The sequence below is a fragment of the Passer domesticus genome, chromosome 3 (assembly GCF_036417665.1).
Source record: "Passer domesticus isolate bPasDom1 chromosome 3, bPasDom1.hap1, whole genome shotgun sequence".
Taxonomy (NCBI): domain Eukaryota; kingdom Metazoa; phylum Chordata; class Aves; order Passeriformes; family Passeridae; genus Passer; species Passer domesticus.
Window position 1 is genome coordinate 24,312,651 of NC_087476.1, and position 16,796 is coordinate 24,329,446.

The following is a 16,796-nucleotide window of genomic DNA, read 5'->3' on the forward strand; positions in this document are numbered from 1 at the left end:
CCCAGGCTGTGATTTGCAGCCGTTGCTGCCTCACCTGCCCCTGCAGAGGAGAGTTTGGCTCTGTCATGTCCATAACTGCCCTGCCAGTGGTTCTGGGCAGCTCCCAGATGCCTCCTTGGCTGTCTCTTGGTGGGAGTCAACAAAGCCAGCTCCTTCAGCCCCAGCTCACATGTGCTCTGGCTATCCTGATAGCTTCCTACTGGACCCCTATCACTTGAACAGGGGAGTTGAGGGGGAAGACAGGACATCACAAGAAACTGAGACTGATTTTACAGGTGTGGTTTCACTAATTTCAGGTTGATATTGTTGATATCAACCTGAAATTAGTGAAACAAACACCAACTAGACAACATTAGAGTTATAGCCAACAGATCAATGTTGGCTATAACTCTAATGTAGTCTAGTTGGTGTTTGTTTCTGATGAGAGCTCACTGCTGTTTAGTGTTCAGCCTGGTGCTCACCATAGTATCCATGTCCTTTCCAGGAGGGCTCTTGCACAGCTGTGGATTTCACTTCCCAGCCTGTGCTGGTGCACAGGTTTTTTCTGCCTGGGTGCAGAGCTCTGCACTTCTCTGTGCTAAACCTTAGGTTTCTGTTTAGGTTGCTATCTTTCTGTCTGTCAGACATCTCTTTATGATTTAGCATCATCAGTGAATTTGATACTCTGGACTGTTACAGCTGTTTTGGACCACACAGGGATGGCAATGAGGTATCAGCAGCTAGTGTTGTCTCTGAACTCTCTATTCTCGGCTCTGAGTCAACATTTGCACCAAAGACCATTCTGATACAAGGGAGGAGAACAAATTGAGTTTTCCACCCTGAAACAGTATTTTGTTCTTCATGAGAAAAACAATCAGAAAAGTTTGGTTTCTCATCTAAAGAATAAACCTGGGTTTCCTGTCTGACTAATTAGGTTCTGTGTGAGGACAAAGAGACCTTGATCCTGTTTGGGTTTGGGCTGTCACTTCAGTGCAAGGTAGTCTCACTGTGGCTGATTAGGTGTAGGTGATCTTCTGAACATTCCTTTCTTAATAAATATTGTATAATCGAGGAACAAACAGATAATTTTCACTTGTTTATAGGCATTTGGGTAGACACATCCTTGATATTTACATGGGATATCATTCAGATTGTAACTTTATTACAATTTATTATACTTAAATGTTGGCTATGAATATTTTAATTGAGTATGAATTCAGTGATATTAAAACTTGCAAAAATAGTGCAAGCACTAAGTGAAGCAGTGCTTGGGTTCTCTTATTTTACCTAAAAAAATTTTCATTGTTTTAGAAGATTTATGAAAGTTTTGCAGCAGTAAAAATGTATGTAATTAAAGGTATTGGAGGATACTAGACTAAAAATCCATGTTGTTTTTTCTGTCCAGGGAAATTGCGGAGGCTGTCCATCTTGAAGGTTGATCAGAACAAGCTGATCCAACTAACTGATTCCATTGGAGACTGTGAAAGCCTTACTGAACTAGTTCTCACAGAAAACCAACTGCAGGTATGCATGGTCATGGCTGCTCAAATGGCAGGTGGTAATAAGAGCTGCTCTTAAGTGCTGAATCACTCAGCTCATTAGGTTACTCACCCTTGCTACTGCTAAGCAGTGCATTTTCTTTAAATGCATCTTATTTCTTACCTGTTAAATGAATGTGGAGATCATGTTGTGTGTAGTAACAATTCACCCTTCAAATGCTTAAGCAATTCCATATTCACTCTTGAGTCTTTCATGACCAGTGAGAGAATTGGAGCATGTGGAGTGCAGGTATCACTTGTGTTTTTGATGCAGGGGTTTGTGCTGTACTGCATTATTGCCAGTTTTTGCTGTGTGTTATCTGGATCAGTCTTGCTGGAACAGAATAGAAGCCTTGACCACTGCAGAACTTGTACTGCTCCTTGCTCTGCTGATCTGCTCTAGACAGGTGTTAAATATTATATGTGGGCAATTAAAATAAAATCTCAGAATTCCTTCTGTTAGGTGTTTTCTTCCATTACTTTGAAACTTCATGTGACGCTGACACTTGGAGAGTAGCTGTCTTTAAATAAACTAGGTTTGAGCATTTCTTAAGCTCAGTTGGTACTTGGTTGACTTAGAAGCTTAAGACTGTTGAGAAGATGCCTCTCCAACAGTCAATTCATAGCACCTGAGTTAGGAGATGGCTAACTGAGAAAGCAATTTTGGGAGTGTAAAGTAAGATGATACATCCTACCGTACATACATTCTGTACACAGCTGTTGTATGTCTATTATTGTAGTGCAGAGGTAATTAATGGGTGAATTTGTGTTAGAAGGTGATATTCCTAGACACTTGTTCTGCAATATAAAGGTTTGGATCTTCTTTGGAAAGTCTGTCAGTAATGAGGATTAACTACACTTCAATTTTGAAAGTGGATCAGACTGTCAATTAATTTTAAAAGTGAATTAAGTGGTTTTTCCTGACTCTGTTTATTTATTAATTGTTTGTATATTATTTTGTTTTTGTTGGCACAGTCATTGCCGAAGAGCATTGGAAAACTAAAGAAGCTGAACAATTTGAATGCTGATAGAAACAAATTAACATCTTTGCCCAAAGAGGTAAGTTTTGTGCAGATGACAATGTAGAAACAGAAAACTCTTGATTTCAAATGCCTATGAGAAGTAGCAGGCAACTTTGGTCCAGTGGGTATTCTTTCCAAACTGATCACAACCAGAAACTTGTCCACTAGATCTGAACTGTAGTGATTTGGTGGCTTGGAAGAGCAAAATGGCTTTGCAGTTGAATAGAAAGGCTTGGATCTGATTAGCTTGTAACTAACTTGGGTCTAATTAGCTTTTAATTGGTAATTCCCAGTATGGATGTCAGGTCCTGCACTGTTTGAAGACTTGGAGTTCTGGTAGGGTGAATGCAACACCAATATGTCTCTTCTGCATGTAGTATGAAACTACTGCCACACTCTTCCTCACCTCACTCCTGTGACCACTATCAAAGGGGAGGTTTCATACTCTGAAAGATGGCTCAGTGACTGTCTTGACAGTGTTTTCAGTGTTAGAGAACTCTGGACTACTTTTACCATTAAATACAAGGACCTGATGTGACCAAGATACCTCAAATTTTACAACTCTAAGCACTAGGACTTCTTGTCTGTTGTAACAGTATGTGGAATGCAATGAGGCTAGAGTTTGTGTTGTGAAACTAAATATAATGAAGGCTTTACAAGTGTAGTTCAGCAGTAAATTGTGGAAAGAAGTTGGGAAGCAGCGTCCTGTGATTAGAGCATGGAGCTGTGAGTTGTTTCTGTTTGTACTACTTTTTCTCTGTAACTTTTATCCAAGTAATTCTCCCTCTTAGTTTTCCTATCTAACATGTGGCTCTGAGCTTTTGTTCTCCACTTTCAGTCACCTAAGGAGCAGGAGGGTTATGTACTCAGGTGACAGCCAATGCATGGAAATTGAGAGGAGTATCAGCTCTGGCTCACTTCCTTATGGAACTTGGACAGCTCAAGAAGGAGGTGTGAGAAGGATGTGAGGTGGCAAAGAGAAGAGGGAGAGCTGATTGTCTGAAGAAGAGGGATCAAGCAGGGGCAGAGGATGCTGCTGTGGCACTGGCAGCAGCAATTCCTGTGTCCTGAGTCTGAGCTGCCGCAGACCAGTCACCTAACTGAGAGAAGGTGAGGGGTGAGACATGTGAGGACTGCAGCTTTTCTAGCAAAACAGTGTCTTCCCTGTTGTGGTGCTTCTGGTTCTGAACAAAGAATTGTGACAGGGCTTACCCAGACAGGTTGCATGATGGCTAGCAAGAGACAAGACCCTGGGAGGATTATTTGGATTGGTATGTGCTAGCAGTTTTCATCCTAAGGTATGCTGAGTTGGAAGGAGCCCATCAGGAGTCCACCTCCTGGCCCTGCCCAGGACACCCCAAGAGTCACCCCATGTTCCTGAGAGCATTGTCCAAACACTTCCTGAACTCTGTCAGGCTGGTGCTGTGACCACTGCCCTGGGGAGCTGTTCCAGTCCCCGACAACCCTGGGTGAAGAACCTTTCTGTAATATCCAGCCTACACCTCCTTTGGCACAACTTCAGACCATTCTCTCGGGCCCTGTCACTGATCACCACAGAGCAGAGATCAGGGTCTGCCCCTGCTCTTCCTCCATGAGGAAGCTGTAACTGCAATGAGCTCTCCCCTCAGTCCTCTCCAGGCTGAACAGACCAAGTGCCTCAGCTGCTCCTCATACAGCTTCCCTCAAGGCCCTTCACCATCATTGTTGCCCTTCTTTGGATGCTCTCAGCTTAATATCTTTCTGATCTTGTGTTCATTCAGCAGACTTCCTTTGCTAAAATACCTTGTGCTTGAGGCATGTGCAATTTTATGTCCACTCCACCTCTGAGCAGAACTGTTTTGAGTTTTGCATGGAAAGTTTTACTGGTACAGTTTATTTCCAGATAGGTCATGAATAGCTTGTGTAGTGTATAAGGACTTTTCTCAGTTAATGGAATATATGGCATTGGAGGTGGTGCATAAGGGCAGTCAGTGTGGTTTGGAAGAAGCAGGGACAGGAGCAGGCGAGAGAAGGCTCAGCTGCAGAGGCAGGTGAAGCAGGGTGAATATGGAGTGTGTCTGTTTGAGGGTGTAGGGGGGGCCAGGAGCTCAGTGCAGAGCAATAGAGGTATTAATACTGTGCAAGATACTGAAGGCTTGGAACCAGCAACATTTTTCAGAGGTGGAATGTGTTGCTCAGTTGTTGAAGGAGTTGGGGGATATCCAAGGATCAAGTGAAGAATGAGAATGTGTCTAGAGAGCATCAGTGGACCTGAGAGAGGGAGGGGGACACGTGCACAGAAGTGGAATGAAGACAGGGATGAGCCTGTGTTTGGAGAAGGCAAATAATGAGAAAATGGAAGGTGGTGTCTGGAATCAGGTGAGCTTTGGGGCGTTGTGGAAGTCCAGGAAATAAAAATGGGAGAGGGTGGTTCCCAAGGGAGCTTGTCAGAGAAACAGAGCTCTTTGGCTTCCTATAAGCAATTTTGAAACAGAATTTTTATATTTCCTTTAAAGGTATCCACAAAAATGTGTCTGTCTCATTAGAAGAAATGTCTTGAAATTACATGTAAAGTAAGATTTTATGCTTTGCTCTGCCAATACTTAATTTTTTATTATTTAATTTTAAAGGAAGTCAGCCCTTCTCTAACTGTGGGGTAATCTCACTCTTAATCAGTGCATTTGAATTCCAAGCTGGTAATGTTACAAATAGAAAGCATAAACAACTGAAGCACAAGCTTCTGGCAGAAGTAATTTTAAAAACCTGCTCTGTGTTGCTTAAGATGTTTCCTGAGACAGTATGGCCAAGACTGGGGTCTTGGACCTCTGCACATCAAAATTAGTACTTGTGAGTACCAGCTCACAGAAGCAGAGTTGGATGCAGAAGCAGAGTATACACTGCAGATATTTTTCCTTGGTATCTTTTCCTTTATGTGTTTTTCTTACTTCTTCCATTCTAGAGCAGCTGTGCATACGTGGTCTTCATACTGATAAAAAATGGGTGTGGGACAGGCTGTTACTGGTTTCTGTTGGAGAGGGACAGAGACACAGTCTTGTAATGTGTGTAGAAAAGAGTGGAATTCAGCTGGAGAGAAGAGTACATGTACCTGTACTCTTGTATCTGCTTGGTGTTGCCAGAATTATTCCTGTGGCAAAGACCACTTTTATAGGTAGGATGGTGAAAATTATGTACCTGGTGAGATAATCTCTGAGTTTTAGTATTTCTGTGGGGTATGTGTTTTTTTGGGGAAGGGGTAGAAGGATGTTGGTTTGGTTTTGTTTTGTTAACAGTTTAAGAGAATTGGACTTTGAGTCAGTGTGTTAAACCATTACATTGCAAGATGGCTTCAAGGCACACTTGTAAGACCATTCTTCATCTTTTGGTGTAAAATGTCTTGACTTGGGATTATTGAGGAGTTTGTATGCAAATGCACCTTCAAAGTTTCCTGGTTCAAAGGTTCTTCTGTATTGTGTGGTGATAAAGGTAAAACCTGGAAGAACTGAATGTATGACCAAGGCTTGAGTCACTGACAGATTTCATCTACAGCATCTCGTTTTGCAGCTTAGTGCCTCTCTGACTGAAGTGGTAAAACAGACTTCAGCAAGAACTGAGAATGTCTAAACCTGTTCATAGTTGGAAATGTTTTTCCCCTTAAACTTGAAAGACCTGCCTGGTGACTCTTTGGTATTGAAATCCCACCCTGGCACAGGAATGCTGATGAAACTGGTGTGTTGATTTTGGCACTTGCATGAATAACCTCCTTGGAATGTTTTCCAGTTTATATGCTTTTGTTAATGAGTCTTTACACCCAGCAGAGATCTGGTAACGTGTCCTTCCTGGCTCTGAGGTATATTGTGAGAATTATTACTCCATTAGGTAAAACTACAGGGTTTTTTTTTTTGGCAATAACTGTGCTTTATAATTATTTTTTTCTTAAAAAAAACCTAGTAGGGACCACTTTTTTTTTCCTGATTTTAACTTTTGATGTCCTGTCTCTTCATTTGTGTAGAAGTATGTGTGTCTCAAGAGGTAAAAAAGAAAAGGGCACTAAGAAAAGTGGAGGAAAACTTGTCTTGAGTCAGAGGACTAGAAGCTGTCTTGGTGACCTCCTCTCCTGTTGTTCACCAGTGGTGCAGGAGGTGTTGAAGTGAGTTTGGTGAAGATTTTCGTAGCCAATTTAAAGTTAATAATAGCAACAGAATAATAGTTAATAACAATGAATTGGGCAGTTTTTTCCACCCCTAAGTGTATTCTGTGCTTGCAGTTAAAAGAATTAGTTTGCTTTATCTGGAGCCAAGGAAAATTCTGACTTTATTTTCTTTGAACCCAAACAAAATTTTGGATATGACACGCTGGAAAAGATTTTGCAACACAAGAGGAACTGTGTTTAAATTATCACTATATTTTTCAGACTTGTATAAGTCTGTGAGAGTTTTTGGTGCTGACAGCTGTTTTGAGAGTTGAATAAAAGAGGTGTGTCACTGAACTTTTAGCTATTCACACGACAACTGAAGACTGATCATTACAGTATTTGTCATAATGTATTTTTTTTGCATTGCTTATAGCTGTGTGAAAGATGCTAACTGGTAAAGGACAGCAGAATTGATTCATAGCTTTTGAGTAGTAAACAGATCTACTTTAGAGTCATTAGAAACACCAGCAGAGAAGCATTCTGTTAAGACTTGCAGTTTGTGGAGGACTGTCTAAGATGGATAGTAGTGCGTGTATGAATGGCAAAAAAGCAGGAGAGTGAAGCGCTAAATGCTGGTCATGATGAGAACATGGGGGGAGTTTTGGCAACTGAGCTGACTTTCTGTCTATGTTTGTCCAAGCCTTATTGTTTCCCCAGAATGAGGAAGTTGTTAGAAAGATGGGCCTCAGACTGAGATAGAAGAAAAGAGCAATAAGATCATCCATTAAAGAGTTTAAAGGGTTGAAGTTTTGTGTGGAATCCAGAGGTCTCCTGGTGACAATCATCCTCTCAATCAAGCCCACCTGAATGCAAATATGTAGTTTTGTTCCATCTTCATAGTAGCAATGATCTTAAAATTAGGACTTCATAGTAATGACCATTTACTGCCTGACTGACCTGTGGGCTTTGTTTTTGTGGTTTTCCTCTATCTAGGCTCACTGTTCTTTGGAGTTGGCGTGATGTGACAAGTCAATAACCCTTAAACTAAAGTTGCTAAAATGAATTAAGTCTCAGGAGCACGACTTAGGCATGCACTACTCATGTGAGATATTTTCCTGATGTCCTGCTCACTACAGAAGAGTGTGAGGACTTCTTTAAGCCTCCAGTCCTTGGAACAGTCACTCATGTGCCTAGAACTGAGCACATGCTTGTCCCCATTAAGTGAAGCCTGTGCTGGAAATGAAGTGTGTGCTTAACTGGTGAATGGGCTTGTGGCCTCAACTGTGTCCTTGGTGCAGATGTGGTGGTCTGGCAGAGTTTGTTGTGAGCATGTGACCCTTGGAAAGCATGGCTCTTCCTCAGCCAACCTGAGGCAAACCATCGACGTTCTGATGCCGTGTAACTTCATGGGGGCCACAACAGGGTTTTCCTTTCCGCATGCCATGTAGTGTGTGCACTTTGCCTCCCTGGTATGGCTTCATGTTTAGGTTTTCAAACATTGCACCTGGTGTCTTTCTGTACTGCTGGATGGGTGCCATCTTTGTTTAAAATGACAAAGATTTTAGTTAATTTTTAACTGTGAGCTTGTCTTTCCTTTGTGGTATCTCACTCAGTGCTGCTCGTTAAATGCTGTCTGCATTTTCTAAAAACAGTTTCATTAAAAAAATTCAGTGTCTCTTTTTTATCTACCCTACTACCCTATTAAAATAAAAGATCTTCACTATCGTTGGATGAAACAAAACCTTTGAACAGCAGCAGGTTGACTGATAGAGAGCAAAGTTAAATTAACTGAAGTTTAAATTATTTAGGAGTTATAACCCTCTTTCGCAGTAGAAGAATGTATGTTCTGTCTCCATTTGTTGGCATGCTCTTGTCCAGTATGGATAAAGAAAAAGAAATTGAACATCTCTTGTATTTTCTTAATTGTTAGCCGCTTGGAAAATTATGGGTCAGGTAAATTGATAACCCTGTAAGTATTCTTCAGTCCATGGTTCTATTACCTTTCATTAAGCTGTTTTAAATGCATGATGACTCAGGCTGTCCTGATTCCACTGCTGCATTTTTCCATTGTCAAAAGTACAGAAATTTTGGTCTCATCAGGGCTGCATGGCTTCACTTTGTTTGTTTGGCTAACTTGTTTGGATCTCCATGCTCCAAGACTGAGTAACACAAACTTCATTCATGAAAAGGGAGCACTTTGTGTACACTGAGGGCATCACTTGCCAGCTCATCAACATACCCTAATTGTATTTCTTGCTTTTCACGGCTCCTCATGTTAGCAACACCAACTAGATACTTAGTGTGTATATATTTTTTTAATATAACACTGTGTTCTGTGAATGTGTGGAGGCACATTATTTAAGAATTTATACATGCTTTAAAGTGAAGAGCAGAATTCTTGAACCAAGAAATGTTTGCTTACTACTTGAGTGCTGGTTTCTAAGGGCTTTGATTCACAAGCTAAAATGGCTTGCAAGGTTCATGCTTCTGTTGCACACACAGGGCTGGGAAAACTGATAATCTTGTGAAATAGCTGCATGCTAAGAGTGCAGTGATTTAAGGGAAATGTCACAGAATTTGTTTTGTCAAGAGCATAGCACTTTAACTTTCTGCTGTAAATAGCTTGTGAATCAGAAGCCTTGAGCAGCTGATTGCTGTTTTCTTCTATTAAAAAGCATTTATGATACAAAGGAAGGTGAGTGGAATGAAAATGCTCCATTTGTTTTATTTTGTGAGTCACAGTTGCATCTTTTAAAAGTGGCTTTTTCCTTAGTAAATAGTGAACATTAAATCAACACTATTTTTTTTTTTTTTTAGTTAAAATATTTTGTGTTATTTGTCTATAATCTCAGTCTTGGGTTTGGACTGAATTGTGGGTTTTACAAAGACACAACTGACAGTTAACAAGAACACAATAATTTCAGCTTAGTTTTGGGGACTCCTGGCCAAAGTATAGTTACATATTGGCTATAGTGTAAGAGGAGAACCTTCTTAGATGTATGTCACTATAGATGTCCTCTAATTTTTGAACTGAGATTTTTCACTGTGTTTAGTTTGGACTCTAACTCTATAATTAGATTCTAAGTCCGCTTAACTTGAAAGCTTCAAATAGCATTGGGATATTTTGCCTCTATTACTTGGAGTAAGAAAAGAAAAATCTTTTTTCCCCTTCTTCTGGTGAGTTTTGGAACTGGCAAACAAACAACAGTGCTTTTTGAAACTCTGTATGATAAGCAAACAAAGGTAAGTTTCCTTTGTTAATAGGAACAAAGAGTTACTTGAAGCAGCTTTTGAGTTGCTACAACTAATAATGTTCCTGTTTATAGAAGTTCCCTCTGGAACATAAAGTTGTAATGAGGTTTTTTTTCAATGAGATGTGGGGAGTTTGTCTTTCTGAAAGCTGCTACTTTTGGTGCAAGATGTAGATTTTTAAAGGTAAGACTGAAAAATCCCATCTTTGCACCCAAAGAATGCAAATGCTTATATTTGGATAATTTGATAGCGACAGAGGATATTAGATAAAAATATGTTAAACAAGGCCAGTTCATGTGGGAATTGTGTTGAAAAGAGGTGCTTCTGTATGAATTGGGACATCAAAGATTTTACTCAGTGTTCTGCTTGTAGAGAGCTCTTCATTAATCTTTGTGGCCTCAACAAATTTTGGGAATTAGTTGGTATATTTAGCATTTTGCATTGCTTCAAGGCCCGTTGCACTTGCTTGAATACCAAGTTGCCATGAGGAAAGAATGAATTAATATGTAAAATGTAGAGCTAGAAAATGTTAAGTGTAGGGTTTTTTGTGAATGTTGGGCAGAGTAGCTTCTGTGTGGTTACTGGTTTCTTCTGGGTGTGGAAAGCTCTGAAAGATAGCTAGAGTGTGACCTTTATGTCAAGTTATCCATTATTTGCAGATACAGATGTTCAAGACAGTGCTCCTACAGACTTGCTTCAGGTCAGACTTCTTGGAAGCTGACACTAGTTTGCAGTCTGTACCTCTGGGGGAAGTGTCTGGCAGGCATTGTAACTCGAATGTGCTGTGACACACTCCGTGACCCGCGCTGCATGCCTTTGTTACACTGTGCTACAGCAACAAAACCACACTTGCTTTTTTTTCTCCCCCTCTTCTCAAATGTAGGTTGGGGGCTGCTGCAGTCTTAACGTCTTTTCTGTGCGTGACAACAGATTATCTCGAATTCCCTCTGAAATTTCACAGGCCACTGAACTTCATGTCCTGGATGTTGCTGGAAACAGGCAAGAGATTTTTGTATCTTCATGTTCTTTTGCTGTATTTACTTAATTCTTTCTGATAGCAAAAGATATTATGTCTAAGAAGAGAGCAATTAAAAAGTTATGATATTCATGTTTGTGTTATTGTTGAAATTGTCAAAGTAGTCTTCCCCCCTGGGCCAAAAGTAGCATAAATTGTGTGTTGTCATGAGTGTGATTTTTGGATTACTTTGACCCTGAGGAAGAAATTGGATTTTTCAAAAAAAGTTTCTGGATTCATAGATTTCTGTATTAAAACTGAGAATCTAGGCAATGGCTAGAGCTTCAGGTGAAGCTACCGAGCTGTAATGTCAAGTGACACCAAGATTGAGTGTTGTATTTTCAGAATACAGTGCAAATAACAGGGAAGGCCACTTTGACCTTGCAGCTTCTCACAAATCTTAGTGCTTCAAACATCAGCACACAAAAATGAGTGAAACAGCAAACTAGTTCAGCTTCTTATTAGGAAGCTAAATGAAAAAAACAACCCCTAAACAGAAGAAAAGCGAATGGTATCTCATCTATGCAATGTAATTGTCTCACAGGCCCTTACCTATTTCTGTTCTAGCCACTGTTCACATGTAAAGCTCCTGATGGGAAGCAGCTGTCTGCCTTCCAGGGCACTTTACTGCAGTAGAGAAAGCTCAGCATAGTTTTACCTGGTTTTCAGCTTCAGAGGATTATAAAGTTATAATAAAGTTAAGCTACAGGTGGTTTTTTTTGTGGTTTTTTTTTTAAAGAATGGAGTAGATGGAATTGATGATTACTGCAATACCTTCTATTAGAGGCAATAATTTCAATCCTGTTTGCTCCAACTCAACAATGTATACTTGAGTTGACTTCATGACCATCTATTAAGACTCCCAGGGATTGCCCTGACTTTTTTACTTTGCTTTTTTGAACTAGGCTGACGTATCTTCCCATTTCACTGACTACATTAAGGCTGAAGGCTTTGTGGTTGTCTGATAACCAGTCCCAACCTCTGCTGACATTTCAGACTGACACAGACCCTGAAACAGGAGAAAAGATTTTAACATGTGTATTACTTCCTCAAATGCCTTCTGAATCTGGTTGCCAAGGTAAGTGCCTAGAGTCAGCTTTTCACTATGTACAGAATTATTACTTCTTTGTTTACTGAGTTGTCCCATAAACGTGCATAAGCTCTAGTGAGCAAAGTAGCAAAGTTCTGGTTGAATTTTCAATATTAAACCTTTTTTTTATGTTATCCTATTAGTCTTCAGAAGACTTTAAAACTTTGCACTGGGTTACTGAAAATACAGTGACAGCTGCAATAAATAAAATACAGATCTGGAAGAGAAAGAATTAGTCATATGCCTGTTTTGAGGCTTGCAAGTGGGCCCAGTAGTGGTGTCCATATTTGTGTACATTGATTATACATCTTATATACATATCTATATGGAAAAATGGTGGCTTTCCATCTTCAATCTCTTTACCAGCAAAATAAATTGCATTGCAAATAGTAAACACTGGACTTTTTACTTTTTAGCAAACTAATTTTCTTTCAAGCAGAGGCACCGTACAGTAACTTTATTATATTCATTAACAAGTGTAGAATTGCAGTATAAGTTGCTTTTACATTTTGTGATGAAACTTGCCCCTGGGCCAGGTGGAACCATAAACTCTTTTGTTGGCTGTGTTGCTGCTCCAGTAACTTCTGAATGTTTTTTCCTCAAGCTTTTAGAGCTGTAAGCATTCAAGGAGATTCATCTGAGCTAATATTTAAGTTTCTGCTGTAATGACTGGAGAGTAATTTATCCCATCCAAGAATGGACCTTTAAAAGAAAATCATGTGAATTCTTCTCCACTGAGTACAAAGGGGCCAGAGGAGAAAAATTCAGCTGTGGGTATCTGTATTGTAGGTACCCAGGCTTAATTTCAGTGTTTCAGTCATATGTGGCTGGAGCAGATAGCAACCATTAAAACAGTAGGAGTGTAGAAATGTCTCTGTTTTCAGCTCCTGGGTTTTAAGAATAGTTAAGAATTAAAATAATTGTATGAATTAACCCCTTTGGACTTAGAGAGGATTAAGCTAGTTGAAGAAGTGTAACAGAGGTTGACTTGACTTTCTCGAAAGGCCTTACTACTAGAAATTAGATTTCTTCCTCTCCAGATGAATCTTGTGGCTTCAAGGGTAGAAGGCGTGGAATTTAGATTGCTGGAGGTGTATTGCCTAGCAATACTGAAAGGATGAGGTTAGTAAAAGCAATGATCCTGTGTTACAGAATGCTACTTAGGGAACTGGCTAATGTCAGCTGACAGCCATGTTCCACAAGAAAAGCATGTATAGTGGAAAGTAAATTAATAACCAGTACTCTAAAAGTCTGAAGCAGTCCAAGTACAGAAATACCTAATTTATAGAGAAACCATTTAGTGTATGTACTTGATAACAGAAAACTAATGCAAGTTCTGTTTTCTTCCAAAAACAGTAGAAATAGCCACTTGTGAGTATTGCATGGGTAATTGTTCAGATGTTGCAATTATGAACAATAAAGCATGTTGATGGTGTGACTTCACGTGCATGTTGCTGTGAATCTTGAGGTACATTTTCCTGTTCTAACAGATAACCTACCACGATGTGGTGCATTGGAGAGTTTGGTAAATGAGATGTCAGATGAAACATGGAATGAGCGGGCAGTGAACAGAGTCAGTGCAATTCGCTTCTTAGAAGATGAAAAAGATGAAGAGGAAAATGAAATGGTATGTTTTCCAAGCATTTGGATACCTCCAGACACTGTGACATTAATGCAGAAGTATAAAAAGGCTCTGAGCATTCTTACTGTAAATATTTCAGCTTGGACTGCATGCTTTGTGTGTACATTTGGAGAAGGAACTGTTCATGTTGGCTGCTGAAACTTTTTATGTTGACTTTAAATGCCTTTGTTTTTTCTGCTTTGAATATAACTTTCATATTCTGATGCAGGACAGTCTTCTGTTTTGCTTTGTTTTCTTCTGTCTGCTCAGGATGTTTTGTTTCCAGAAAGAAGATAGGATCTTTCTCTGCATCTGTGAAGCTTTACTGCCTGAAAGTATATAGGGTCTAATTTAGGATTCCAGCACTCTGGCATGTGTGTCTATTAAGTTTCTTATTGTTTGTCTCTCTAATTTCTATTTCCAGTCTCTTTTGTGCTCTCTCTCATTCTTTTTTTTTTTTTTAACTCCACCATTTGCATTGAACCAACCATAGTGTCCATAAACAGCAGGAATGTTGCTCATTAGTTTCCCACTTAAACAAAGGATGTGGGAACATCTGTCACTGTACTTATAAGACCTCTCCATTAAGTTGGGCTCTGCATATCCTGAAGATCAAAACACAACACGATCTGTAGTTTTACTAGATTTTATTAACAGTTAAAACTCCTTGTAAAGATTAACACTGCTTCAGTCATGTTTTCAGCGTGCTCTGATGCCCTAAAACATTGCTGGTGGTCCTCATTAGATCTCAGCATGAGATACTTCAGGGCACTGTCTGGATTGTTTTAGTTTAAAAAGCGACTACAAAAACTCTTACTTTATTTTGGAAATGAGCAAGTAAGGTAGTTGCTTACTCCAAAGCAGCAGAAACAAAATGTCTCTTAACAGACGTGGTTCACTGACTGATAGGGAGTTCAGAATGCTGCTGCTGAACCGCCCTGCCAACCCGAGAATGTCCTGAGCAGTGAGGGTTCGGGTGTTGAGGATAAGTGCTTGATTTGTCTGATTTGAGGCAAGGACCTTACTGGAGGAAAAAGTTTATGATCTTACTGAGGAGAAGGAAGGCCAGATTTCCAAAGCAGTCTTGACCAAAGAACCCATGTATGGGTCATCAGTTCTGCTGTTCTCTGCACAGTTTACATGCATGCCACTAAAAAGTAACTGCATGTATACATGTATTATACCTATATTGTATTTGTGGTGTTCTGTTGTCTCCAGCCTGGATGCTACCTGGAGTTTTTGTGAATGTTGTTTTCCCTGTAAAGGTTTCAGCACAATGATATACATTCTTCTGTTTCAGGTGGGAGAGAAATGCTCCCTCTCAAGGTGCTTGTTCTCAATTAACTAGAGAACCAGACTGTGTGGTGGGGCTGAAAGGCAAATGGAGCTCCACACAAACACTATTTAAAACCGTAAAGAGAGCTTGTGGGATTCTTTCACAATCAGATGAATGTTTTAAGTGTGATCTTAAATCACTTGTATGGTTTTGGGGAGAAAAAAATCCCCAAGTATAGTTATGAAAGAATCTTCACTTCCTAACTTGTAATTGTACTTCACATGAGTGGCTTTCAGATTAGTAGTCCAAAGAAGAACAAAATTTGCTCTTAGAGACTTCTTAAACCCTCTTTTGCTGTCTTCATAAACAAGTATCTTTTAAAGTAATGCTCAGCACAGAGCACTGTAGTTTGAAAAGGAAAGGGGGGAAAAAAGAAAAAAAATTGATACTTACTATTTGGTATGTGAATGCTGAAGCCTTGTCAGTGTATGTTGTTTTTGCAGAGAGACAAAGGCAAAACCACTTATTGCACTGTTTATTTTTAGAGAACACTTCTAAGGCGAGCCACTCCACACCCTGGAGAATTAAAGAACATGAAAAAGACAGTGGAGAATTTACGGAATGATATGAATGCTGCTAAAGGACTGGATTCAAACAAAAACGAGGTCAATAATGCCATTGACAGAGTGACCACTTCTGTGTAGAGTTCCATCTCCAGGTTTTACCTCCTGTGTCTTCCCCTGCTGTTGAAATGTTCCTGTCGTCTCCTGGGACCTCACTGAGCCCCTTTTTGTTTTTAACCAGAACCTGATTCATCGTCTCCATACACTCGAAAAGTGCAGCCTGCTGGAAGAAAGTGCCTTATTTCATCCAGGCAGTGAACCAATAATTTCCAAATCAATATTGTAATTTTAATAGTCCTAGGCTTTTTTAAGTTTAATACACTACTGTATGCAGAATACAATATTTTTGTCTTAAACACAGGGGAAATACTGCTTTTTTTTTCCAGAGTGCTGGGACATCTTGTTCCCAGTGGCTGGATGTGCTGGTGAAAAATATAGTTTTGTGGGAAATCGATACACTTTTTTTATTTTTTTGGCAGCTCAGATGGTGTAAATTTTAAATTTTTGTATAGGACTTTCATAACAAGATGATGTATTTCATTTTTAAGAGAAAATTTATCTTGAGCGGTACATATTTTAGTATTTGTGGAAGAGAACAAGTTTCATGGACAACTGTATTCATTTGTTTGTACCACCCATTGTGCCTTATTGTGTTTGGTATGTCATATTAGTCTTAAATATAGCAATTCTCGAGGAAAGTGAGTAGATTTGGTCTCCTTCTTTAGATATGTTTCTCTTTTTGGACAGTAATTTGTTGGAAATTTTACAGCAGAGAACTTATGTTTATATTATGGGATCTTAGGTTGTGAAGCACAAATGTTAGTTTTGTTGTAAACAGAATTAAGATGAAATGACCAAACTGCTATTGTTTATTACATAATGCACTCACACTTTAACTTAGTTGTAATGAAACATCTTGGTTTGGATGCCTTGTTGCATTGCAGTCACTAGAAATTCATGCTTCCATTGGTTTTTTTTTTAATGTGCCATCTGTAAAATAACTTGAAAAACAGCACGATAGACTTTCAGAAGCACAGTATGAAATTAGTTTTATGTATTACACAAGAAAGCATGATTCTTTAAAGTGCTTTGGTGGTTTTATAAAAATTTATAAAACCATAATAAAAACATCTTTAAAAGCTTCAGTAGATGTGATGTATCATTAAAACAGCAATTAAAGTATCTCTACATTAATGCTGTCATTGTTACTGTGTTGCGCTTCAGTTGTCTAATGCTGATTTCAAGGTCTTACTAAATCTGTGGGTTCTG

The 16,796-nt window shown here is 39.4% G+C and overlaps 1 protein-coding gene across 6 annotated transcripts in view; it reads left to right on the forward strand.

Moving 5' to 3' along the window:
* Positions 1-16,672, forward strand: part of LRRC1 (leucine rich repeat containing 1) — a 70,376-nt gene extending 53,704 nt beyond the window's left edge. For all 6 annotated transcript variants that reach the window (XM_064412202.1, XM_064412205.1, XM_064412200.1 and 3 more), the window contains exons 9-14: positions 1,385-1,503; positions 2,493-2,576; positions 10,786-10,901; positions 11,823-11,995; positions 13,498-13,634; positions 15,450-16,672. In XM_064412202.1, coding sequence (XP_064268272.1) covers positions 1,385-1,503; positions 2,493-2,576; positions 10,786-10,901; positions 11,823-11,995; positions 13,498-13,634; positions 15,450-15,608 — 788 coding nt within the window. In that variant the 3' untranslated portion in view covers positions 15,609-16,672. The remainder of the gene's footprint in view (positions 1-1,384; positions 1,504-2,492; positions 2,577-10,785; positions 10,902-11,822; positions 11,996-13,497; positions 13,635-15,449) is intronic.
* The last annotated feature ends 124 nt before the right edge of the window (positions 16,673-16,796 follow it).